Source organism: Penicillium macrosclerotiorum (genome assembly GCF_028827735.1).
Source record: "Penicillium macrosclerotiorum strain IBT 26536 chromosome Unknown utg000010l_segment0_segment0, whole genome shotgun sequence".
Lineage (NCBI taxonomy): Eukaryota > Fungi > Ascomycota > Eurotiomycetes > Eurotiales > Aspergillaceae > Penicillium > Penicillium macrosclerotiorum.
This window is the reverse complement of record NW_026643089.1, coordinates 3,336,543-3,360,217: the sequence shown is the minus strand read 5'-3', so window position 1 is coordinate 3,360,217 and position 23,675 is coordinate 3,336,543. Positions and strand designations below refer to the sequence as shown.

The 23,675-nt window shown below is 51.2% G+C and overlaps 9 protein-coding genes across 9 annotated transcripts; 4 read left to right on the top strand and 5 right to left on the bottom strand.

Annotated features, from left to right (window-relative positions):
• Window positions 1-137: 137 nt before the first annotated feature.
• prnC (delta-1-pyrroline-5-carboxylate dehydrogenase prnC) lies at window positions 138-2,045 on the top strand (the record flags this gene model as incomplete). Its single annotated transcript, XM_057082521.1, has 4 exons — window positions 138-269; window positions 328-435; window positions 490-851; window positions 917-2,045. 4 exons carry the CDS (start codon window positions 138-140, stop codon window positions 2,043-2,045), a joined length of 1,731 nt encoding a protein of 576 aa, XP_056929561.1.
• Window positions 2,046-2,264: 219 nt separating this feature from the next.
• Window positions 2,265-3,373, bottom strand: N7462_010806 (sugar phosphate isomerase/epimerase family protein; the record flags this gene model as incomplete). The annotated part of the gene is made up of 2 exons (XM_057082520.1): window positions 2,265-2,921; window positions 2,984-3,373. The coding sequence occupies 2 exons, from the start codon at window positions 3,371-3,373 to the stop codon at window positions 2,265-2,267; spliced, it is 1,047 nt and encodes a 348-aa protein (XP_056929560.1).
• A 500-nt stretch (window positions 3,374-3,873) lies between these two features.
• On the top strand, window positions 3,874-5,427 carry N7462_010805 (6-phosphogluconate dehydrogenase, decarboxylating; the record flags this gene model as incomplete). The annotated part of the gene is made up of 1 exon (XM_057082519.1): window positions 3,874-5,427. One exon carries the CDS (start codon window positions 3,874-3,876, stop codon window positions 5,425-5,427), a length of 1,554 nt encoding a protein of 517 aa, XP_056929559.1.
• A 332-nt stretch (window positions 5,428-5,759) lies between these two features.
• N7462_010804 (S-methyl-5-thioadenosine phosphorylase) lies at window positions 5,760-6,952 on the top strand (the record flags this gene model as incomplete). The annotated part of the gene is made up of 3 exons (XM_057082518.1): window positions 5,760-5,874; window positions 5,977-6,486; window positions 6,561-6,952. 3 exons carry the CDS (start codon window positions 5,760-5,762, stop codon window positions 6,950-6,952), a joined length of 1,017 nt encoding a protein of 338 aa, XP_056929558.1.
• Window positions 6,953-7,643: 691 nt separating this feature from the next.
• N7462_010803 (uncharacterized protein) lies at window positions 7,644-8,521 on the bottom strand (the record flags this gene model as incomplete). The annotated part of the gene is made up of 2 exons (XM_057082517.1): window positions 7,644-8,178; window positions 8,238-8,521. 2 exons carry the CDS (start codon window positions 8,519-8,521, stop codon window positions 7,644-7,646), a joined length of 819 nt encoding a protein of 272 aa, XP_056929557.1.
• Window positions 8,522-11,091: 2,570 nt separating this feature from the next.
• On the top strand, window positions 11,092-11,582 carry N7462_010802 (uncharacterized protein; the record flags this gene model as incomplete). The annotated part of the gene is made up of 2 exons (XM_057082516.1): window positions 11,092-11,326; window positions 11,380-11,582. The coding sequence occupies 2 exons, from the start codon at window positions 11,092-11,094 to the stop codon at window positions 11,580-11,582; spliced, it is 438 nt and encodes a 145-aa protein (XP_056929556.1).
• A 183-nt stretch (window positions 11,583-11,765) lies between these two features.
• N7462_010801 (uncharacterized protein) lies at window positions 11,766-14,222 on the bottom strand (the record flags this gene model as incomplete). Its single annotated transcript, XM_057082515.1, has 10 exons — window positions 11,766-11,977; window positions 12,042-12,134; window positions 12,189-12,248; window positions 12,304-12,437; window positions 12,501-12,595; window positions 12,659-12,816; window positions 12,867-13,247; window positions 13,300-13,556; window positions 13,624-14,000; window positions 14,094-14,222. The coding sequence occupies 10 exons, from the start codon at window positions 14,220-14,222 to the stop codon at window positions 11,766-11,768; spliced, it is 1,896 nt and encodes a 631-aa protein (XP_056929555.1).
• Window positions 14,223-17,015: 2,793 nt separating this feature from the next.
• N7462_010800 (TAPT1 family protein) lies at window positions 17,016-20,036 on the bottom strand (the record flags this gene model as incomplete). The annotated part of the gene is made up of 1 exon (XM_057082514.1): window positions 17,016-20,036. The coding sequence occupies one exon, from the start codon at window positions 20,034-20,036 to the stop codon at window positions 17,016-17,018; it is 3,021 nt and encodes a 1,006-aa protein (XP_056929554.1).
• A 925-nt stretch (window positions 20,037-20,961) lies between these two features.
• On the bottom strand, window positions 20,962-23,032 carry N7462_010799 (uncharacterized protein; the record flags this gene model as incomplete). Its single annotated transcript, XM_057082513.1, has 3 exons — window positions 20,962-22,302; window positions 22,323-22,868; window positions 22,970-23,032. 3 exons carry the CDS (start codon window positions 23,030-23,032, stop codon window positions 20,962-20,964), a joined length of 1,950 nt encoding a protein of 649 aa, XP_056929553.1.
• Between the last annotated feature and the right edge of the window lie 643 nt (window positions 23,033-23,675).

The following is a 23,675-nucleotide window of genomic DNA, read 5'->3' as shown; positions in this document are numbered from 1 at the left end:
AGCCGGTCATTTGATCATGGTACCCCGCGTTAACTCTCTCTCTTTTATTCTTCTCGACCCCGACTTCGCGAGGAATCAATAGCAAAACGTTTGGCTTTCCGTGCATTGCATTTCTCCGCATCGTCAATTCATTCAGAATGCAATCGTCTCTGCTCCGCGCTGGTGCGCAGCCCTTCTCGCGCCTCGCCTGCCGCATTCCAAGCTCGAGCTCTCGCGCACTCGGCACTTACGCGACCTTCAAGGTCCCTCAGATTAACAATGAGCTGAACGTGAGTATGCGATCTTTGAAATGAGGAGTGCGCGATAGCTGATGGTCGGACTACCTAGAAACACTATGCTCCTGGCTCGCCAGATCGCAAGGGCCTCGAAGAGGCTCTGGCTACGATTAAGCAGAAGGCTCCTCTGAACGTGCCTCTGGTGGTCGCTGGAAAAGAGGTACACAACACTTAATTCCAATGCCTGGCCATACCGTGGCTAATGACCGAACAGATCAAGAACTCCCAGATTTTCACTCAGAGCAATCCAGCTACACATGCGCCGGTCGCGACCTACTCCAACGCCTCCAAGGCCGATGTTGATGCTGCCATTGCTGCTGCCCTCGCGGCTCGCAAGTCGTGGGCAGCCACACCCTTCGCCGAGCGTGCCAGCATCTTTCTCAAGGCTGCTGATCTGATCTCCACCAAGTACCGCTACGACATTATGGCTCTTACCATGCACGGCCAGGGCAAGAACGCCTGGCAGGCTGAGATTGACTCGGCCGCCGAGCTTGTCGACTTCTTCCGTTTCGGCGTTAAGTACGCCGAGGAGCTGTATGCCCAGCAGCCTGTTCACCACGCTCCTGGTGTGTGGAAGTAAGTGAGACGTCTGTGAAGACACTCTTTTTGCTTTTTTGTGAAGTGTTCTGACTTTCTTCCAGTCGCCTGGAATACCGCCCCTTGGAGGGTTTCGTCTATGCTATTAGCCCCTTCAACTTCACTGCGATCGGTGGAAACTTGGCTGGTGCCCCCGCTTTGATGGGTAATGTCGTGCTGTGGAAGCCCTCCCCCTCAGCTATCGCCTCCAACTGGCTTGTTCACCAGATTCTTCTTGAAGCCGGTCTGCCTAAGGATGTCATTCAGTTCGTGCCCGGCGAGGCTGAGGAGGTCACTAGCAGTGTCCTCAACCACAAGGAATTTGCTGCTCTCCATTTCACCGGTAGCACAGATGTTTTCCGCATGCTGTACGGCAAGATCTCCCAAGGTGTGGCGGATGGCAAATACCGGAGCTACCCTCGCATTGTTGGTGAGACCGGTGGCAAGAACTTCCACCTGATCCACAAGACGGCGGATGTGCGCAACGCCGTGGTCCAGACCGTCCGCGGTGCCTTCGAGTTCCAGGGTCAGAAGTGCAGCGCCACTTCTCGTGCTTACATTGCTTCCTCTATTGCGGAAGAGTTCGTTGAGGGAGTTGTAGCTGAAGTGAACAAGCTGAAGATCGGCGAGCCATCTGAGTTTTCTAACTTCTGCGGCCCTGTCATCCACGAGGGCTCGTTCAATAAGCTGGCTGGTGTGATTGACGAGGCCAAGAATGACCCCGAGCTTGAACTACTCGCCGGTGGTTCGTACGACTCTTCTAATGGCTGGTACATCCAGCCTACCGTGTATCGTACCTCTAACCCCGATCACCCTCTTCTGTCGCGTGAGCTCTTCGGTCCCATCATTGTCCTTCATCCCTACAACGATGCCACGGAGGCCGACTTCGTCAATATCTGTGACAAGATCGACAGCACTGGCACCTACGGCCTGACTGGCTCCGTGTTTGCCCAAGACCGCGAGGCTATCCAGGTTGCCGATGATGCTCTCCGCAACGCTGCTGGCAACTTCTACATCAACTGCAAGAGCACTGGTGCCGTTGTCGGCCAGCAGCCCTTCGGCGGTGCCCGCGCCAGCGGTACCAACGACAAGGCTGGCAGCGCCAACCTGCTGTCTCGCTTTGTGAGCCTACGCTCCGTCAAGGAGGAGTTCGTTCCAACCTACACCGTTGCTTACCCCAGCAACGCCAACTAAGAAGCTGGGGACTCATGAACTTGTGCCCATTACCATATTTTCCATACTGCATGCCTTATGAAACCACGGTGTCTACTCTGCATTTCCCCCCTCGGCGTTCCCCAATCTCTCGTGCACAGGAGCCGCTTTAGCCTCCCATTGGGTCTGTTTTGGATCAAAAGACTTCTTGTATTTTATTAGAAATTGAATCCCATCAATCTATATTTCAATATTTTCTTCTCAAGAATCCGTAGCGCAGTTCTTCAAGAACTTCTGCATGTTATCCATCGCTTTCTTAGCAAAGGTGTCCATATCGTATTTCTTGCCCTTTCCTTCCGGACCTGCGTCAAAAATTTCCATTGTAAACCATCCCCTGTACCCAGTCTTCAAGACTGCCCTCGCCATGTCCTCGATAGGAAGATATCCTCCATCATACGGCATCGGTCTGAAATCATGACTCCACCGGCCTCGCGGTCGCAGCCCCCCAATAACCTTGTCCTCAAGCGGGGGTGACACCTTGTATGCATCGGATACTTGGAGTAAATAGATCTTACTTGGGGGCACAGTGCGGGCTAGTTCATCCATGCTCGCCGCGAATCTCTTTCGCAGCTCGTCCGGTGATACGCTCTCAATCAGACCGGAGGGCACGGTTGGATCGCCCCATTCACTGCCCGCCGTCTGGAACGTGTCTAGACAGAGCCCGACATTCGGCCGGTCCACAGCGGAGACGATCTCCCAGACGCTTTTCCAGCCCGGGGCATGGGTGGACCAGCACCAATTTTCGTATGCAAGACGGAAGTTGTGCACCGCAAGCATATCGGCGAGCTCGCGTAGGTCGGAGACAATAGTCTCTCGAGCAGTCGAGATCTTGTTTGCCGGTGTATCTGTCGCTCCAACCTATCCATCAACCTAGTTAGAATACCGGACCAATCTATATATTCCCAGCGCAGCATACATACCTGTAGTAAATCTGTCCCAACCACTTTCATTATTTCAATCCAGCCTTCCGCCCTTTTGAACGCATCCTCCCGCTCTAACGACCCCTTGGGCCATCCTTCGAAGTTGGCAAAGGGCTGTAACATCATGATTGTTAAGCCATTGGCGGCGCATAATTTCCGGATCTCCGTGGCGACCGTGATCAGTTCAGTATTATTATCCGGTGCAATGGGATGGCCAAGGAAATTTGCGCCGTACTGAATAATGTCTGGGAATGAAAGCTCAATCGAAATAAATCCAGCTTTACTAATGGCTTCAAGCTTGCGAGGGAGAGTGTCGCTCGCTTCGCAGCCGATCGAGCATGATGCGTATGCGAGGGGAATTTTTTGGAGTGAGGAATATTGTACTGCCATCGATATGGATTGCGAGGTTTTGTCTGCCCTGATCAAGGTATAGAATCTGAGAGGACTCTGCAGGTAACGTTTCTTAGTCCTAGATAGTTTGCGGTTTCAATCTTTCAATTCTGGCTCCTTTGTGCCCATAATGATGCAATAAAGGTCTTTCCAAAGGCCTTTGTCGTCAACCTTACATCATATCCCAACTCAAGAACGCCGCAGGCGATTCAAGATAGCTCATTCTATTTTGACTATTCAATCGTGTTCCTCGTTGCATTGCAATGCACGTTGGAGGTCTTGTTCGCCTCGTCGGTCGTGGCGTCGTGGCCACTGCCACTGACTCCATGTTGACAATATCCCGGGTTGCGAGGCCGGTTGCCACTGAGTATTTGTTCAAGAACAACAGACGTCCCGTTCGCCTTCCAAGTTTCTTCGGTTGTTGCCTTTCGATTTTGCTAACTACCATCGTTCTTTTCATGCGATAGAAGCAGATTCTGCCATATCGTGCAATAGCCACCATGCCGTCCAGCAATCCTACACAAAATTTCAAACGCATTGGCGTCGTTGGAGCCGGAAGTATGGGTTCAATGATGGTCTTTGCTTTCTCCGAGCTCGGTCTTGACGTCTCTGTGTGGGATGTTGACAAAGCCAACGTCGACAAGGTGATGAATTGGACCAAGGAAGCGAAAACGATGAAGGGTGAAATCCAAGGCTATTCTAGTATCGATGAATTCACAAAAAGCCTGGAGGGTCACGGAGATCGCAAGCTTTTCATGTTCTCTATCACCCACGGAGAACCCGCGGATTCAGTTCTCACCATGTTAAAGCCACACTTGAAGAAGGGTGATATTATTTTGGACGGCGGTAATGAGAACTACCGCCGAACAGAACGACGTCAAAAGGAGTGTGAGTCAATTGGTGTCAGCTGGATTGGAATGGGTGTCTCTGGAGGATATCAATCGGCCCGCCATGGCCCAAGTCTATCCCCTGGTGGAGACGCCAAAGCAATCGAGCTTGTCATGCCCTTCTTAGAGACCTACTCAGCGAAGGATCCGAAGTCAGGCACACCATGTGTCACTCGCATTGGCCCAGGCGGATCAGGCCATTATGTGAAAATGGTTCATAATGGCATCGAAGGTGGCATGCTATCTGCGCTCGCAGAAGCTTGGTCATACATGTATTTTGGCCTGGGAATGAAGTACGAGGAGATTGGAGATGTCTTCAACCAATGGAACTCGAAGGGTGAGCTTCGAGGCAACTTCTTGATCGGCATCGGTGCCGATATCATGAAAACCAAGCGAACCCCCCAGGGTGACTATCAAGGCGAGGGTGCCGGTAAGGATGGTGGATACGTTCTCGATGATGTCCTCGACAAGGTTGTCCAAGACGATGATAACACCGAGGGCACACCATTGTGGTGTCTCCAGGAGTCGGCCTCTCGACATGTTTCTGCTCCCACTCTGGGCGCAGCACACTACATGCGCATTGCCAGTGGAAACCGGGCAGAACGAGATCGAGCTGCGAAAAAGCTCCAGATGCCTACACCGCGACCGATCGAGAATACTCGGGACTACAAGTCCGTTATTGAGAAATTGCGACGTGCTGTGTACTGCGCATTCCTTTCCTCCTTCTGTCAGGGTCTTGAGCTCATTGCGCGGGCATCTGAAGATGAAGGCTGGGATATCAATATGGCCAGTTGTCTCCAGATCTGGCGCGCGGGCTGTATTATTCAGTCCGACTACATCGCCGATTTGCTGCAGCCAGCCCTGACTTCGAACAAACGGATGATGAACATGAAATTTGTTGACGAAGTTGCGCGTGAGCTGCATCACAACTTCCCTGACCTCAAGGCTATCGTTATTGAAGGTACCATGTCCGATCAATATATGCCATCCATCGCGGCGACTCTGGAATATCTCAAGTATGAGGGCGGTATGACGCTGCCTACCAAGTTCATGGAAGCCCAGATGGACTACTTCGGTGCACACTGTTATAACAAACCGGGCATTCCAGGGGAAGATCCTGGACCAGTTGCAAAGGGCCCTCATCATTATGAATGGCTCCGAGCTTAAACTATTATACGTGATCTGGAACAGCGAGCCTGGAGCAAAACAGATTGAAATGCAACTAGGATTTCCATGTAACTCGTATATCCGTACAAATCCATTTGAAATCATATGTTTGAAATTCTCGGACTTTGCAAATAGAATTTTGTGAATCAATATATCGCTCCAATCTCAAGAGTTCTGTAAATATTTCCAGTAATCATAATCGCAATTTTGTGTATAGATCACGAACCTCCTGAAAGCGTCCCAAACAGGCAATATCGAGGCCTGAGGATGTCAGGGCACGTGGGGCCCCGACCCAATCAAAGCGGGGCAGCGCATCTGAAATTTGACCAGAAATGCGCTGGGTCGCCGGTTTTCGCCAACTTTCCTCCATTTCCAAGCCCTTCATTCGAATCGAGTCTCCAAAGCAATTGGCCCAGAGAATGTCAGCTCTTCCTAACACCTACGACGGTGCGTATCTCTCCAGGCTGCGCCGACTAACGGCCCGACCTCTGCTGCGTGAACCCCTCACCCCACCTCAGAAGTAGAAGCTGACAGTCGCAAATTGTACAGGGCCCGTCCCAATTGCTGTCATCGGCGGCACTGGTCTCCGCGAGCTCCCCGGCTTCACCCAGGTTGCTTCGCTGTCTGTCTCGACTCCCTGGGGTGAGACTTCCTCGCCGATCACCATCCTGCACCACCAGTGCAAGCACAACAACAAGACTGTCGCCGTTGCCTTCTTGAGCCGCCACGGCGCTCACCACCAGATCGCCCCCCACGAGGTCCCTGCCCGTGCCAACATTGCCGCTCTCCGCTCTATTGGTGTTCGAAGCATCATTGCCTTCTCCGCCGTCGGCAGTCTGCAGGAGGCGATCAAGCCCCGTGACTTCGTTATCCCCGACCAGATCATCGACCGTACCAAGGGCGTCCGCCCATGGACCTACTTCGAGAAGGGTGTTGTCGCTCACGTCCCCTTCGGTGATCCCTTTGATGAGGGCATTGCCAAGGTTGTTCGGGAGTGCGGGCACAGCCTTGAGGGCGATGGCGTCGTCCTCCACGACCGGGGTACCATCATCTGTATGGGTACGTTACTCGCTGTATTCCAGATCAAATTAATAATTGTGTTCTTTACTGATATTTATGATTTTCTTCTGCAGAGGGCCCCCAGTTCTCCACCCGCGCCGAGAGCAACATGTACCGCTCCTGGGGCGGCAGCGTGATCAACATGTCCGTCCTCCCCGAGGCTAAGCTGGCCCGCGAGGCCGAGATCGCCTACCAGATGATCTGCATGTCTACCGACTATGACTGCTGGCACGACTCTGCGGATGTCACCGTCGAGATGGTGATGGGACATATGAAAGCTAACGCCGACAACGCTCGCCGCTTTGTGACTGCCGTCCTCGACGCGCTGGCCGCGGATGAGCACGAGGATTTGGTCCAGGCGAAGCACCTTGCTGGCTCCATCAAGTTTGGCTTCAGCACCCCCCAGACGAACTGGTCCCCTGAGGTTAAGGAGAAGCTTAACTGGCTATTCCCCGGTTACTTCTAAGCACATATTTTGGCCTCGGTATTTTGGAGATATCGGATGAATGACCTTGGATAAGGTTTATGAAACGTACATTTGACGATGCATTGGATATACATATATTTGCAAAATAGACAAGACAGATGATCAATTAAAGCCACGGTTATTTCACGTTGATAGTCGCAGGGCCCATTACATGTAGTGTTGTGTGGTATATATACCCCCTTTGTAAATCATGTCCTCCATCATTGTCTGTGACACCCAATTCGCTGGGTATCATTGGCCGAGAAACAGGCAGTTGGAAGCTGATTGGTGGAGTACCATACTGAAAAGGGGGAAAGGACTTGCCTTGCGATATTTCCTACAAAATAAGATAAAATAATGCCCTGTTTACTTCAATATTGGCGCATGTCCTTTAGAATATTCATTATCAGGATTTTTTAACTTTCGTATATCTCTTTGTTATTGGAATCAAATATCGCTATGCTCTCATATTAAATTCGGACGACTTATTCAGCCATAGACCACTTCGCTCATTGTATACGAAATCCCAACCTTTGAAGACTTTATCTCATCTCAACATATGGAACCATTAAAACTCCGGGGATAAAAACAGAGAAACAACAACAAAAAAGGAAAATAGAGTGTTATGAGCGAGACCTGCGGGATAACACTTTTCAATGCATTTATCGCTCAATTTTCAAAGTACGGGAGATTAGACACCGTTATACTTGGGCTCTGTCTCGACCGCGTGCTGCCCAGGGCGAGTGATCCTGACAAAATCTGACTCGAGCACGGCGGACAGGGCCAGGCCCATAGTGATGATCATGGCGAAGATCTCTTCCAGCACAGACATGACCAGGTAGATGGTGGAGTTACCCCCGAAGAGGGAGAATCGGCCGTCGGTGCTATCCCAGTCGCCCAGGGCGGAGTAGACCAAGCGAACCAGCAAGAAGGGGGCGGAGAAGAGTGAGGCCATAAACAGCTTCTTCTGGAAGCGGCGCAGGTTGGAGCTGAGCTGCAGGTACAACCACGCAGTCATCAGGACAGTGATGACGAAGACTGCGATGAAGATACCCATGGAGGCCTGGACCAATGACCCGGGGTTGTAGATGTACTTGACTTTGCCGTTCACCACCTCGACGTCCACGTTGGCAGTGGACACTCCGGCAATACCCAGAATCAAGCCTACAATAGCCATGACGGTCACCAAGACGAGAGGCCGGGGAGGAATTCGCTGGTCAATATCACTGGTTCAAGTGGTTAGCCAACGGCCATCATCGTGCATGGATTGTGAGGATCAACTTACATCTGTCGCATGATTCCGATATAGCACAGCAGCAAGGGAGCAATACCAATCAGCTCACACACAAACTCCGCGCGAAGAACATTGTCGCTCGAATGATCAATAGCAATGAGGGTCGAGATGCTGCCGGCGATTCGCAGGAGTGATAGAGTAGCGGGATAGCGCCAAATCTTGCTGCCGACTCTCCACCCTGCCCGGTTCCAGATGAAAATAGCCGCGGCGAAAATAAAGGGGAAGATGATGAGTTGCAGGATGGCGATGCCATCTCTTTCGTTGACCTTGCCCATGATGAGGAAAAGGGTTCAAATATAGATATTGAAAGGTTGATGTATAGGAGAATATCCACCCGGAAGAGAAAAGGAGATCTGTATAAATTGGAAGATCAAGGAGAAAGAGAAGAGGAGAGAGGAGAGAAGAGTGAAGAGAAGCTTGATGGATGATGGGATGTGAAGAACGACGAGCTGACTCTAACTTTATATCTGCAGAATCTCCTGGCGCTTCACTGTTTTTTTTGCCGCGACATCTTGACTACTCAATTCAGCCTTATTGTTGCTGATACCCCCCGTCGCCGTCTGTGATTGGCGGAGCGTACTTACTACCAAATGGGGTTTGGTGCCCTTTACGGGGGGGTTGGGGCTTATTTGGTGGTTCCGGCCCATACTAGTCCACGTTACTCCCAATGAGAGCGCCAGACGAGCCTCCACTCGGCCCCCGACCGGCGCTGAAGGGGCCGCAGAGCTGTACTGGTGCTGCGCGGTGATCTCAGCGCCAACGTGGTTGGGGGCCGACTCAATGCTAAGCCCCCAATGAAAAAAGCTCCACATCGACGATCTTCGTGATTTTGATCATCAGAGGAGCCCCATGCTCAAAAAATTGGACGGCGAGGCGTCGAGCCCGAGAAAGGAGAAACTTGTTGTGTGGGGGCCATTTCCGAACCCATGGACCTTCAGCGTCAGATAAAGTGGAGGCCAAGCAAGATCGAAAATGAACTCAACGCCTCAACAAACCCCAATGCCAGTAGCTACGGGACCATAGATTCTTTTTATGAGGCTCTTCGTAAGAAGAAGAAATTATCGCGGTTGAATAGAGCAGATTAGATGGGGTAGATAGTCATTCAGCAAGTCATGATGATCACGTCTCGTGCCCAGCAATTGTCCGACGCATGAGGTCTTCCCCCATGAGCTTGTCTCGGTTAAGCTATCTTGGATTACCCAGGTTGGCTAGACAGAGAATGCCTTGCAATCCAGAACTGTGTTGCTCCTTTGCATTTTTCTCAAACGCAAGACCATAGGCTGTCGGGCTCTGCCTTCACTCTCGCCTCCTGTTTCTCCTTTCGTGCAAGCGATGGCTGTGCAAATTGACCTTGCCGTGGGGCGGTGATCGATATTGAGTACCAAACAGCATATCCCAAGTTTATGATGGTCGTGTTTGTGTACGGTTTACGGGCAGATCAACAAAAGCCACACTAGGACTATTAGGGCATGAAGCGCGACGGCCCAAGTGCCTGGCAGTGCCACCCCCCAAGGACCCCCCGGACTAACCCCCAAGCAATGATGGGGTGTCCTGCACTATGTGCTTGACGAATCCCAGTAACGTGAGGAATACCTTGATAAACTGAATCCTCCATGCTTCACCTGTGGAGACCGCCGTTTCTATCCAGCAGCACGGTATGAGTGTTAGTGGCTGTTGGTCTGTACTGCCATACCTATATTTAATTTTGGGGGGGATTCTGGCCAACGCCAGACTTGACAGGAGCCAGATGGATAGCTTTTTTAGGGGTAGAGGTCGGATTGCGATGTATCCGTGTAAAGTTGTCTGTGTCCGACATAATTTTATTCTCTAGTTCTAAAAAAAAGAAAGAAGAACAGAGAAAAGATTGTAAGAAAACAGCAGTGCAACCGACGACCCACCTTCTCAAACGTTACCCATGAGGCCGCTCTAGAAGACCAGCGCACGAACATGCTCAGCAACAACTAATAACCAAGCTCGCAGTCCAACTTCCACTAAGCCGCTCCAGTTGTATCGGCGTCTCGGTGCCTCCCAACCGTTTGGATCGTGCTCTTAGTGACGCTGCATGGGCGATATTACAAGGCTCGGGCTCAATTTCACCAAACACCGATACTCGGGAAAAGAGTAATGGCTTTTAGTGACTGGCACACTTCTATTTTTACTCTTTAGGACATTTCTTGTGTACCCAGGCATTGAAAGAATTTGCATAACCTTTTTCTAGAATCTGACTCTGCGTTCTGCTTTCCCCCACCCCTCTCGTCCAATTATATATATTTGGATGTATTTATTTCGGCCTGGAAATATAAGGAGCTGTCCACCATCCAATCAGCGTCTCAATCAGTACTTGCAACGACATGTCAACTAACATTTTATAAGAATATAAAGATGTTCAGCCCCATGTGTAGGCACATGTAGGCTTCAAGCTTTAGGGAGGCATTGTGTAGCCGGTGAACTACAGGTCCTGCATGATGCCTGTCAACATACTCGGCTTCTTTTCCAAACAACTCACCTTCTTATGTAATTATAATGAAACTTGAGCCCCTTCGTGAATGTTAATCCACGAAGCCGGTGGGTTATTCAGCCTCGACATGCTCATGGTTGTCTACGTCCGATCTTTGCGGTGCCACTTCCTAGCCCGTCGGCTCACTCCCAAGGCGTTGAATATGTTTATTATTTATTTGACAAACATCAGACAAACATTAATTTACCTTTACCAACGACTGAAGTAGCCCGATATTTGACAACGGAATTAGATTCCAATGTGACGCCCATTGAATGTACCATGAGAATGTCCCGGTTGCAGTATCCCAGCGATCTGGGACCCCCTACAGCCGACCTGGGGGCCGCCATGGCGGTGACTGCACCCACTCCCCACACGGCTCAGGAAACGCCGTCTTCTCAACAACTCCACTCCACCGACTCCACCCCTCGTCTATACTGGTGCTGCGCCCCCGATCAGCTTCCTCGGCCCCTGTTCCTTACAGAGCCTTACAGAGCCTGTCCGATCGTCAAGACCCAGACAGCCTATTCCACTTTCTGTGATCTCTTCTCAGACTGCGCCATGCCGTCTACTGATGGTCTTCGTATGCGTTCGACTGACACAATATTTTTCTCTATATTTGCTGAGCCTCTTTAGAGCCGCCCCTCACCCCCGCCGAGCGGACAATCGTCAAAAGCTACGGTGGCTGGACTTCGTACATGCACTCATTCGGATTGAAGCCCTGGGACATGGACGATATCGATGAAGGCAAGAGGATTGTCGAGGCATTCGTTCAGGATGACAACGATGCTAAGGGCAAAGATGCTGAGGTCGTCGAAGATAAAGGAAACAAGAAATGAAGTCCATAAATTTGCTTACTGGGGGTATGGGGAGAATAGCGACAATAGCTAGACGGGAACAACTTCCAAGAGAGAAAACACGCCCAAGTTTAACCAACATGGCTACATACGCCCTTCTTTATCCGTTGTATTAAAAAGATGCACATGCGGGCACACCCATCCGTTGTAGCGTACCAACTTGGCTCATGCGGGAGCGCCCATCACAGCTCCACCGACTGGAGCGATTTTGGAAGGATAGTAGTCGGATTGCTTCAGTCCGTTGGCCTCATTGGCAGTCGCGATGATGGCCGGAGGCTTGGGGATGTTCTGTCGGAAGATGTGGCGTTTGATGAACCACGGCAGCCAAACAGTCAGCTCATGGCTGATATACTTCTTCGTCGGGACCGAGAAGACCTCTGCACAGAGGGATTAGTAAGTCTGGCGTGTAGCTGATTGGAGGGAATGAAAGTATATGCTTACGATCCAACTCCTCCAGGGTAAGCTGCTTGGTTTCTCTCACGAAACAGAATATCATCACCCAAGCGATGAGGTTAAGCCCGGCATAGAATCCGACTAGAAATCGAGTTAGAAGATTGCGCGGGGGCTTCATGGTGGTAAATGACTTACAGGCGCCAGTTGGCGTCATGACGGTCCTCATGCGGGGGAATGTCAAACTCAGAATACCAGCTGTATAAAATGTCAGTGGAATGGTTTCGCGTTGCTGAAGATTGAGGATACAGACCAAAGGTGTTGTTGATGCAGACAGCCCAAGCCATGCCCTGCTCACGCTGGATGGTGGGGAAAACCTCGGCCGAGTACTGGAAAGCGACGGGTCCTTCACCTAGCGAGTAGGCAATGGTGAACAAGTAAACGAAGCTAGTGAGGGAGAAGTTAGTTGAAGGATTGATCAAGGGGTGAGTGAGTATGTCTCAAACATACAGCGCAACAGGCCCGATTCGTGATCCGTGGCTACCGGTTGTGTTGAGCAAAGACAAGCCGGCGGCCAAAAGGAAGATACACATGAGTGGGAATGTCTGAATAGAAGGTTCCTGATTAGCAAAATGAAGAGGATCTCTCGCAAGCAAGTGAGAACTCACAATCAGAGTTAATGTTCTGCGGCCTTTAGTGTCAATCAGGAACAATGTCGGGATGGTTGCGACAACCTGAATGGCACCATATCCAAGAGATGCATACAAGGCTTGGACATCTGTGTAGCCAACATCGGTGAAGAGAGTTGAGCTGTAGAAAGAGATAACTGGAGAGATGTTAGATATAGGCTAATAAGCGGAATACGAATTGACGCACTGTTAATGCCACACATTTGCTGGGCAATCATGACCGTTGAAGCACCGTAATTAGCACGTCGGATTCGGGGCACTGCGAAGCAGTCCCACAATCGAGAGAAGTATCCCGCTCCGCGCGCTTCCTTAATCTCCTCTTCGTAGATGATGTGGGAGTAGTAAAAGTCTCGGGCGGCGATGATAGGATGCGCGCGCAAGCGCACCATAGATTTGAAACCTTCGGCATGCCGGTTGTGCTTCATCAGCCAACGGGGGGATTCGGGGCAGAACCAGATTCCGCAGCCGAGAATAAACGAGGGGATGAATGCAGAGCCCAGCTGGAGACGCCAGGAGATTTTGCCTGTATCTTTGACAATAACGTTGGCGCAGAAGCCGAGGAAAATACCTGTGATGCAATTAGCAATGGTCGAGTGAGACTGTGCAGGAGAGAGATATACCGGCCACAACCCACAGCTGCCAGAACATGACGAGAGCTCCACGAATTCTGTGTGGAGCCATTTCGGCGGAGTAGATTGGGACTGTCGCATTCTTCGCACCGATGCCAATGCCCATCACGAATCGCGCTGCGAAAAGGCCTTGCCACGACTTGGCAAATCCAGAGCCAATTGGAGTCGCAGTCAAACAGCAAGCCGTGATGAAGATCTCACCACGTCGCCCAAAGTAGTGGTTCAGAGGATCGACGATGAAAGCACCACTATTCAGTTCTTGTGAGTTTCTGAGGGAAGCCAATTGAATCTATAAGATATGCGCGAGGGACGTACATTAAACCGGCCGTCAGGAAAATAATCGCATTGACAATTCCCACAATCCACTCATCTCGGCCTGTACCTGCAATGCCGAACTCTTCAGGGAAGGACAAGTTCGCTCCATTGGATCCAGTCTGATCCCATCCTTGAGTCGCGGCTCCGACAGCACACAACGCGATCGAGTACCAAAGCATGAAGGGTCCATGCCATTTGTGCTTCCGCTCATATGCCAGTGCGGCCCGCTCTTGCTCATCCAGCTCGGGCATGTCGTCGAAGCCCGAGGGATCTCGTGCGACGATCGCAGCGCGGCCAAATAGATCCGCGTGCTCGGACATATTGTGCGACTCGGCAAATGCCTGGGCATCGACGACCGCCTGTTCTTTCGAAACACGCTGGAGGAGCCCACACAGTCAGTATGACGGGCTCTTGAACATTATGCGAAGTATTCGACCGACGGATAGTCACCGCCCAAACTCAGTGCTTACCGTCAGGGGATTCTGGATGATGTTGATGGCGGCGGCCCGGCGTGGCGCTGTGGCCTCAGCCGCTTCCGGGGGCGTCTCTTGGACGAACTCTGAATGAGGAGCCGCCTCGGAAGAGTTCTTTTCATTCATGATGGGCGTCAAAAGCTCAAGATGGTTGGGAAATATCACACACGAGGAGCTTTTCCTGTGGACGTTCGACCCACTTTTAAAGAAACATGCTAACAGAAATCCCCGTGGGGGAACTGGCTTCTCCGCAGTATATAAAGGACGATCAAAACCCCCCGCATGGAGACCGACTAAGCACAAACATGTCCGAAACACAGCTTGGCAGTTTTAGCAATCTCGGCGGCTGTGCCGAGGGCCGCTCAGGCTGCTCAGAACTGGGCGAGTAAGCACTAGGGCGCCTTGGACGCGATCCATGCATCCTGTGGTTCTAAACCCCTAGTCACCAACGCGATAGCTGCATGGTCTGGGCGTTGGGGATTCAACGCTGACGAGATCAGCCATATTTCGTGCTCCGGAGTCCCTGCTCTGTCGTCTATAGTCTGTACTTCTATGCCGTAAATCTTCCAATCTGCACAGAACCACCCCCGTAGTTATCCGTTCTGATCAACGAGGAGACCCCGGAGAGACCCCGGAGAGGCCCCAGTGCAAGAGTCCGGGATGGGCCAAGGCGCTCCAAGCGGCGTGGGGAAAAGTTTAGTGGCCGTCCACAACCAGCCACAAGCCGGGCCAAGACGGCGAACGGGGTTGCCGACTCTTGAGCGGGAAACTTTGGGGAGGAAGCGGCCTGGGGGTTGCACTAACCCCCAAAACGACCTTAGCTTGCGCCATCGTTGACCTTGTCCGCCATTTTCCAAAGCAAAAAAGTGGTGCCATGGGGCGCCGCGTGCGCCATTTTGAACGCCCCCGCTGATCTTGGCTGATTCTTCCATCCAAAGCAGGATCTCGGTATGATCATTCTGCGCCCGATGCTGGTGCGTGGCGCTCATAGTATACTCGATGTTGGTCACATCCTACGGTTGGTTCTACCCAAAGTCCAACTTTTTGAGAGCGCCTACGAGTGAACTTGGATGCAATGGACCCCAATGCACAGGTGCTGCTTCTCGATACTCAATCCACTGTAACTCCTTAAGCTGCATCTCAACACCACTGCTAAGCCTTTCAACCTCTCGTATCTATTGCTGGGCGGTGCACCAGTTCTTCACCCTATGGCCCGTTGAATACCCACCCGCCGTGCTTGAATCTAACAGGGGTTTTCCCATAAACCCACTATCTGCCTGTGATTGGACATTTGTTATGGATGACAACATAACATCTTGGCAGACTCTCGCTGCAGCTTGGTTTCTCTCCGTTTGCCTAGAAAATAGGGTGATCATTTTATTCAGGTTGCCCTGGACCGCTTCCCAGCGCCTGGCTCCACAAGAAATCACCCTTTAGCCCCCCCTGTTATTAGCCCGTTTCTATGACACACGCGCTAGGGGGATCGCAGGAGCTTCTCTGTGAATCCTTCGCCAGCGCCATATTTGCTCGTGTGACTTCTCTCACGCCAAGTTGGATTGAGGTTGGAATAGGGGCGCTGCCCCTTATTGTTCTCTTTTTTGAAGAAAAAGGGGGGGAGAAAAAGCAAAGCAAAGGGCCTGCAAAGGGCCTGCAAAGCCGGGAATACTGGTCACCGAGCCGCAATTATGGATTTGAAGGAAACGATAGATCACGACTGCCTAGGGTCGGATCAGCCACTGAAATCTTTTACTTCGTGTACGCCGTATACACAGAGCCACGTGAATTTTCACCATGCAAGGGGCTTGATAGTCTTCATCCGCGTGGCCGGATTACTCCGAGGGTGCTACTAGGTTGAAATTCCTTGGCTATGCTAATTACTACTCTGTACGAAGCAACACATGTACTAAAAAAAACACCGCTCATTATGTTAGAGGCGGCCCATAAGTTCTTGGAGTCGCTTGTCTTTGACTACTATCGGAGATCAAAACGGAGGACAGAGACTGATATGGATAATGGAATTAAGTTCAAAGGAAAATAGTTTCGAGGCTCAGAATCGACAACCAAGATTGTGCTGTGTACAAATCACATGGGAAAAAAAAAAAAAAAAAAATTAAAGTTGAGATCTAATGCATGGAAAAATGATACTGCTGTGGTGTTAGCGTAGTCATGGGAATGAAGAGCACAATCGTTCTCCGCGTTTGTTTTCTGCCTGCCATTGCATCTATTTTAGGAAGGACAGAGCGCTGCCAGATCTGTATTGATGAATTTTTGCTGGCGTCTTTGAACTCCGATCTCTGTCTTTCATAGCGTCGTGCTTTTTTTGTGTTTCGTTTGCAACAATAGCCGGGCATGATTCAGGGTCAAGGCACATTTTCATTCAAAATAATCGCTCGCCAGATATGCCTAATCCTGTGGCGCAAGTAACTTGCTCATGACGGTAAGAAAGTTTCAAAACTAGTATTTTCTGAAAAGCACAACGGAATTGAGAACAGCAGTTTCGCACGACTAAGCACTCAGTTCGAGTGATTCACCGTGTGGATAGATGGTTATGTATACCTCACCCAGGTGTCATGCCACAAGCTCGCAGTCCTCGGAGTTTCGAAATCTGAGCAGGTGACCAGGTATTGCTGCAGTGCTGTCCAATTTCAGGTCGAAAATGGATCGCTGAACAGGAACTGATGGCTTTCTGCTTGATTTATGGAAAATCATCTAGGTGAGCACTCCTCGGCCCACGACGGGGGTTCAACACGCTGCCGCGAACCTTGCGTGGTAGGTGCCAGTAAGTTAAAGTAACTAGTTGATGACGAGATTTGTCGTAGAAATGAAGCAGGCACATAACGTTGTTGAGTAGTATTTCGGAGACTTCATAGAGAAAAATGTACAAGGAACCCACTAGAATGGTTTACTGCGACTTCCAAATCACCAGATTTTCTTCGCAACCATCTCATACCGCCGCACATGATCAATCTTCAAGTCCGTGTCTTTATTACTATCCTTTTCCTCCTTTTCCCTCACCCGGCGCAGGCCTTCTGGATCATCTCCATAAATCCAACGGCGCTTCTCTTCGCCCAACTCAACCATACCCCATCCACCTGCGCGACGACTGCCCTCAACCTTGAACTCATCCTTCTGGGCCGGGAGATCGACGGGGGCTGGGTGGGAGGACTTCCGCGGCTCCATATCCAGGCCCTTCATTTTCCGATACCGGGAGCGGGCGAAGGCCAGCAGACCCATTCCCAGGAGGAGCTTGAGGATTAGGAGCACGATGTATCCGGTCAGGAGCAGAATGACGGTAAATATCTGCACCGATTGTGCAGGCGAGGGAATGGCGTTCTCAAGGAGCGTGCGGAAGAAAGTGCTCATGTGCGCGGCGGTCGCGGGGATGATCGTGTGTAAGGTCAAGGGCGGAGGTGAGGGAAGGGGAGCTGGTGCGTAATGGTTATGGATCGAGGAAAGCGAGGTCGACTCCAACGCAGTGGACGAAGGGTGTTGGGGCATGAGAGAAGCGAGGAACATCTGGTATGTCTGCACCGAGACGCGGAAGAACAGGCAGGATAGCGGGATGACGGGAAGACCCAGGCGACGGGTGAGGTTTTGGTCGCCGAAAGCATTGGTATAGTAGTCCTTTGCAAGTACGTCGAGATATCGGCCATATAGCGCAGGTCGGTAGTTGTTGAACTTGTTGATGTATGCATGTTTGAGCCAGTCCACGAGCATTTCAGATCCCAAAACCACCAAAAATGGACCGAGTACCTGGCCGAGCGTTGGTAGGAAAGAATTGACGCTACTGACAGATGATAAAATGGACGACGGGAAGAACGTGAAGGACTGAGGGAGGATGGACGATGCAGTCCGCGGGGGCGTAGATAGAGGAGTGCTGTTGGTGCTAGTAGAAGACTGTCCGGGGAAGCCCGATCCAAGCCCCAAATCCCAAATAAAATTGAATGCACCCGTCTCGACAATGTTGCGAGAAGCGATGATAGTAAGCATGAGCCATAGTTGGAATCTCTCCACGACATCAGCGCACGTAAGCTGGAATAAGTTTTCCTTCTCGAACTTGCGGAAGACGGTAGATTTAATCTCGACAAACTGATTCGATAGCAGAAGTGTCATCAACGCGTTGGAGTAGGAGTTCACAGCGACATTGAGCGTCATAACTTGGGAGAACAGAGACGTCGCATGCGCCACAGTGTAAACTAGAGCTGCTAGGAATAAACAAAATGGACGCAGGATCTTACTGCGACCATCTGGGCGACGCTCGAGAGCCTCGCGTGAGAAGAGACATTCAAGGACATCTTGTCCAATGGCAGCCAATAGTCTATCAAGCACTTCCAGCACATTATAGATCACGTACAGCTTGATGGCTGCCTGTCCACGAATCCAATGGTACATCCGACTGGCATCAAAGTACATAAGTGCCCAACAGGTCGCCGCCATGAGCAAGCCCGTAAGGATATCAGCCTTGTCATCAGGGAGAAGAGCCGATGGCATAGACTTCTTTCGCCGATGGTGCCTGCGGGACTCAGAGGCGCGGTGTCTTCTCTTTGGATCCGCGTGTCTGTGCCTGGAATCGCGATCTCCGGTGGCCGTTTCCTGCTCTGCAGAGGATCCATTAGGTAGACGTGGGGTCGCATCAGGCTCGCTTTCACGTCTTTCTCCAAGTCCATCTGATGGTAAGTGTCTCCTCCTTTGCCAAACACGACCAACTCCGTTAAGAACAAACTTCCAGACAAAACGAATTTCGGCCTCAAGGTTCATCGCCCACGACTCGCAAAGTATGTATATAGCCTTAATGAAGCGCAGGGGGAGAATTGTGAATGAGTATAGCCACGAGTCAAGACATGCCAGGGTTCCAAAGCATAGAACTTGTTCAAGCGCACCGGGGAGAATTAAGAAGTTCACCAACCTCTCAATCTTCGCACTAGATGATTCGTAAGGGAAGTCACTAGCGGATGGTCGATGGATATACAACGGAGAAGGGCGACCGGAAGCAAGCTCAAGCTGCAAGTAAGTGGGTATCGAGACAGGAGGTATTGGGATGGATGGAGGCAGGGGAGATGATGAAGAAGACTCAATAATCTGAGGGGATGCCGCCAGGTGGGCTTTCAAATCACGATCTGCGCCACTCCTATCTTGTTTTGATCGTGACGCCCATGTCTGTGTCAGACGATCATTATTGGAAGAAGGTACAACGGAGTGCCTAGAAAGACCAGGGGTTGAAACTGTGCGGGACTGATGAGGTCGGGTGCGAACGGGTCCATTGTTCATTGAACGCGGAAAAGCAGGGCTTGGGGGCAGAGATGACTCCTCGACAGCGACTTCTTTCGTGAAACGTGCCTTCAACATGTCATCTGCGGGCAGTGCTGGTTCGTTCAGAGATTGGAGAATCGAGGCGCGAATCTCGGGCCGAAGTGTTCCATTGGAGTGGATATTCTCTGACACCGTCCTTCTCCCAGAAGTTGTATCGGGGGCCGCAGGCCGGTATGGAATCGAGTCAGGCGACGATGTGAGCTCCTGGATTTTTTCCGGGGACAGCTTCAAGACTTTATCTTTGTCATCCGCTGGTCTTTGGGAGGCATCCTTAGCAAGGTCAGCCAAAGCCGCGTGGACTTTCGGACCGTCGAGAACTGATGCTCGACCGGTCTTCCTAGTACCACCGGGCGAGAGCTCAACCAATATTCCAAGCCCATGCTCCGACAACGCAGATGATTCTCCATGGGGTTGAGTCTCGTTTCCAACGTGTTCGATTGTCTGATCTTCCGCAATAGTGGGACTCTGGCTGGCGTCTGTCTCGGAGGGCGTTAAGATGCCAGAACCGTTGATCTCATCCTCACGTGATGGCCATGATTTACGATTGTCTGCCGACTCGGTATTCCCATTTCCATTCACCTGCGACTTAGAACTTGGAGGAAATTCATTACTCTCCGCCGCGGGGGTCATCTTGACCGCTCTTTCGGAATTGTCGCTTTCAAGACAAGTTCCCCTCTCAATGAGCCACTGTAGAAGCTTGGATTCATGCCACAGGGAGAAAATATATGTTTCTTTGCATCGTCCGGGCTCGGCCCCGGGTTGAGAAGGTGCGAAAGGGCGGCTGGCTAATTCGAAATGCGAAGAGTCGAAGTAGAGTGGGCGGACAAGAGCAAGGGAAGACGCAAGAAAGTCAGAATAAGACTTGAAACCGCAGTATACCACTATATGATTCAGCCAGCACGCATTGTGGGATGTGCGACGCGTGCAAGATCAGTGGACGCGGAGATCATGCATTGGTGATGTCGGAGCATGCAGCTGGGGAAAGATAAGGGAGGTTATCTGGCAAGTCGGAGAGGACAGCCGTGTTTCTGCCTCAGGCAAAAATGGGTTATCACATGATATTTCAGTAACGCAAAAATCTAGAACACCTCCTATTTATAGCAAGCGGATTGATGTAGGATATCGGCAATTAAATCGATTCAATGACTGGCTGAAAGCCAGCTGTCAAGACATTGCTACGAATGATCGGCTCTATTCAAACATACGAAAAACTATATACCCAGGCGGCTCGCATCACTATAGGCCTACACAAGAGAAGGTTTCGACAGAGGGATAAATTGATCTTCACAGATTTGGAGAAAAACAGAACAAAAAAGAAGCTGCGACTCCACTAGTCGCGCAATAACAGAAGGGGTATGTAAGGTTATGTACAACATTGCGCAGTCAAAAGAGGCTTGCTCTTTGTTTATGAACGGTATTAAGAAGATATCCGGTCATCAATCGCAGAAAGAGCCAGCTATCCTGCAGTCAGTCATAAGAGAGTTCTCAGGAGCATTGAAGATTAAACATGTTTGGTCCGAGTTCGAGCGAGATAGAGAGAATGAGGGTTATCGCTTCAAAATTGATCGGTGTTTGCGCGATTAAATGAGTATCCAGCTGGTGGGCCATTGCGGTTCATAGCCCCAGGTGAGACGGTATTGGCGCGATTGAAGGGCTGATAGCCAGCTGGTCCAGGTGATCTGTGCATGTAAGGCTGAGGGGTTTGAGATGGAGTTGGGGGATTGAAAGCCGTATATCCGCCCCCTTGAGATTCGGTGGAATCGGGTGGACTCATCGGAGTAGTATAGCTCCGTGGGGGAGGCGGGATGGCCTGGCCAGGTCGAGGAGCAGGTGTACTTCGGTAGCTTGCGGGGGTGACGGATCGGCCCAGGGTATCAACAGGGGGAGCACGAGGCATGGCACCAGTACTGGCGGGAGAATAGGATCGGGTCGGATATCCCTCCTGAGGCAGGTAGCCTGAATGTTGCTGGGTTCGAATATCCTGGAAGGGGGTTTCTGTCCTTGCACGATAATCAAAGTCATCATCATGATCACGATCATGATGGTAATCATGACCATAGTCATCCTCATAGTCCGCTCCGGAAGATCCGTAGGGGTCATAATGAGCAGCAGGTGCATGTGAGCGGCCGAAATAATCATCCGAAACCGCGACACCTGGCGTCCCCGATCGAGCATAGGGATCAGTCAGGTTTCGCGTTGCAGGAGCCGGGCTGTTGCGGTCAGAGTTGTTGGCAAGCGGCAGTCCAGGCGTAGGCCGCGACTGTGATGTTCCTGGCCTGGTAGAAGGAAGCGTAGCGGGCAGGGGTGGCAGTGGAGGAAGAGCATTACTCTGATAATCGAGTGGGCTAAACCCCATGCCGGCTGCATTACCAGTCAAAGAGGCCGACTCAGACATAGCAGATGCTTGAGTTGTCGTCCGGCTCAGGGGCGGTTTGCTATCGAATTCCAGGTTTGGTAGAGTTGGGTTGTGATCCGTTTTCACGGAGTTAGATCGCGTATAGGGCGGCAAGGTGGTTTGAGTTGTAGTGCGAGACAAGGTGCTCACAACCGGGGTCTTATCCAGATCAATCGACGGCAAGGTTGGCTTCGTATCTTGGGCAGCCAGCATAGGCTCTGTGGGTTTCCGATCCTGCAATTTGAACCCGCTCGCCAAGGCCTTGTTGACCTTCTTCCGAACAATCCGTGTCAGTCGCGTGCTAATCTTGCGGCGACAGTACGCTGTAAGTGTGCCATCTTCAGCTGGAATGTGGTGAAAGAGGAAGATCAAGTATAAGACAATAGCCGAGGCCAGCTTCAGGATCGACAAGACCCAGATCACCAAAGTAAATAGCATGCCAATCAAGACCACTGCCTGGAGGTTGTTTTCCTCGGCAAGAATCTTGACATTGTTGAAAAACTGGGACACATCTGAACTACCGTCATCCTTCGCCGCATTCTTCCCCCTGGCAAGAGATCGGACTTCATGACAGACCACAGCGTGATTGCATTAATGACTTGACGTGGGCCATCGGCGAAGACGAGGTTCAGCCAGGACTGGAATGAAAAATATGCATACAGAGCCACATATTCAGCGCCTTTCTTGCTTTTTGTCAATTCGGCGAAGACCAAGAATCGCTTCCATCCGCGACCCTTCTTGGTGAACACTCGGACGCTTTGCACACGGACGGCCAGAGGGTCTAGATAGCTGCGCGTAATGCTGCCGGAGCGCATGGATCGGATAGCGAGCAGCCATCGATAGATTAGGAGAGCAAATGAAACAAGAATGCACACAGCATAGATCCAACGAGATATTTTGAAGGGAATGGCGGGTTCCACACGACCGGACCAACGAGAAAAAGCGAGCAAGTTGACGGCGGTGAAGGTATCAACACCATAGACTGCGATGGAGACAACCAGGAACACCCAGAGCCAGAAGTAAGAAAACCCGGTCCAGCAAGAGTCAGATTTGAAATCATCAAGGTTCTAGCAGAGTCAAGGTCAGTTTGCAGATCGGCATATCAAGATATCAGGCATATAATCGGCCACTACACCCTCGATGAGGATCAGCACCCAATTTCACGTACCACATAGTCCCATTTTTCTTCCATCGACACATCTCCTTTCTCACGGTCACCCATGCACCCCATTGTATGAGTTTTGCCTGGGCCGGCCAGGGAATGATTGGGAAAGACGGAGCGAGTAAGTGGACGATCCAGACAAGGGGACTTCGTCGGGCCAGCCGGGCGAAGTCACGACCTGAGAACACGATTCACACAGAAACGACTTGAGAGCCTCGTGAGACACGGGGGGGCCTCAGTAGATTTAAAAAAAGATTGAGTTGCGGGTTGGTTGGTTTTAACCGCGAGGATGGCGCATAACGGGTGACGGTTCAGGGGGGAGGCTGGAGACGAGATGCGAGGTTCCAGGAACTGACAGTGCAGTCAATCGCATGCACCAATGTTCTGATGAATCAAAGACGCATTCACAATGACCAAAGATCATGCACGAGCCGATGAGCGAGTGTCGATCCGATGCCAAGTGGGTGTGGGATGATCGCACTGGTATCTGAGCGCCAAGAAAGGGGGTGGATTCGGGTTGAGATGCGGATCGGATTGCGGAGAAGGAATGCGACGTGCACAACGAAGACTGGGAGGAAAGAGTGGACTTGCAGAGACAAGCAAGAATGAGCGAGGAGAATGAATGAATGAGTGGCTGAGCCCGAAAGAAAGAGTGTTTGAGAGGGTGGGAAGGTTGAAAGACCGAAAGGGGAGGGGAAAGCCAGATGAAACA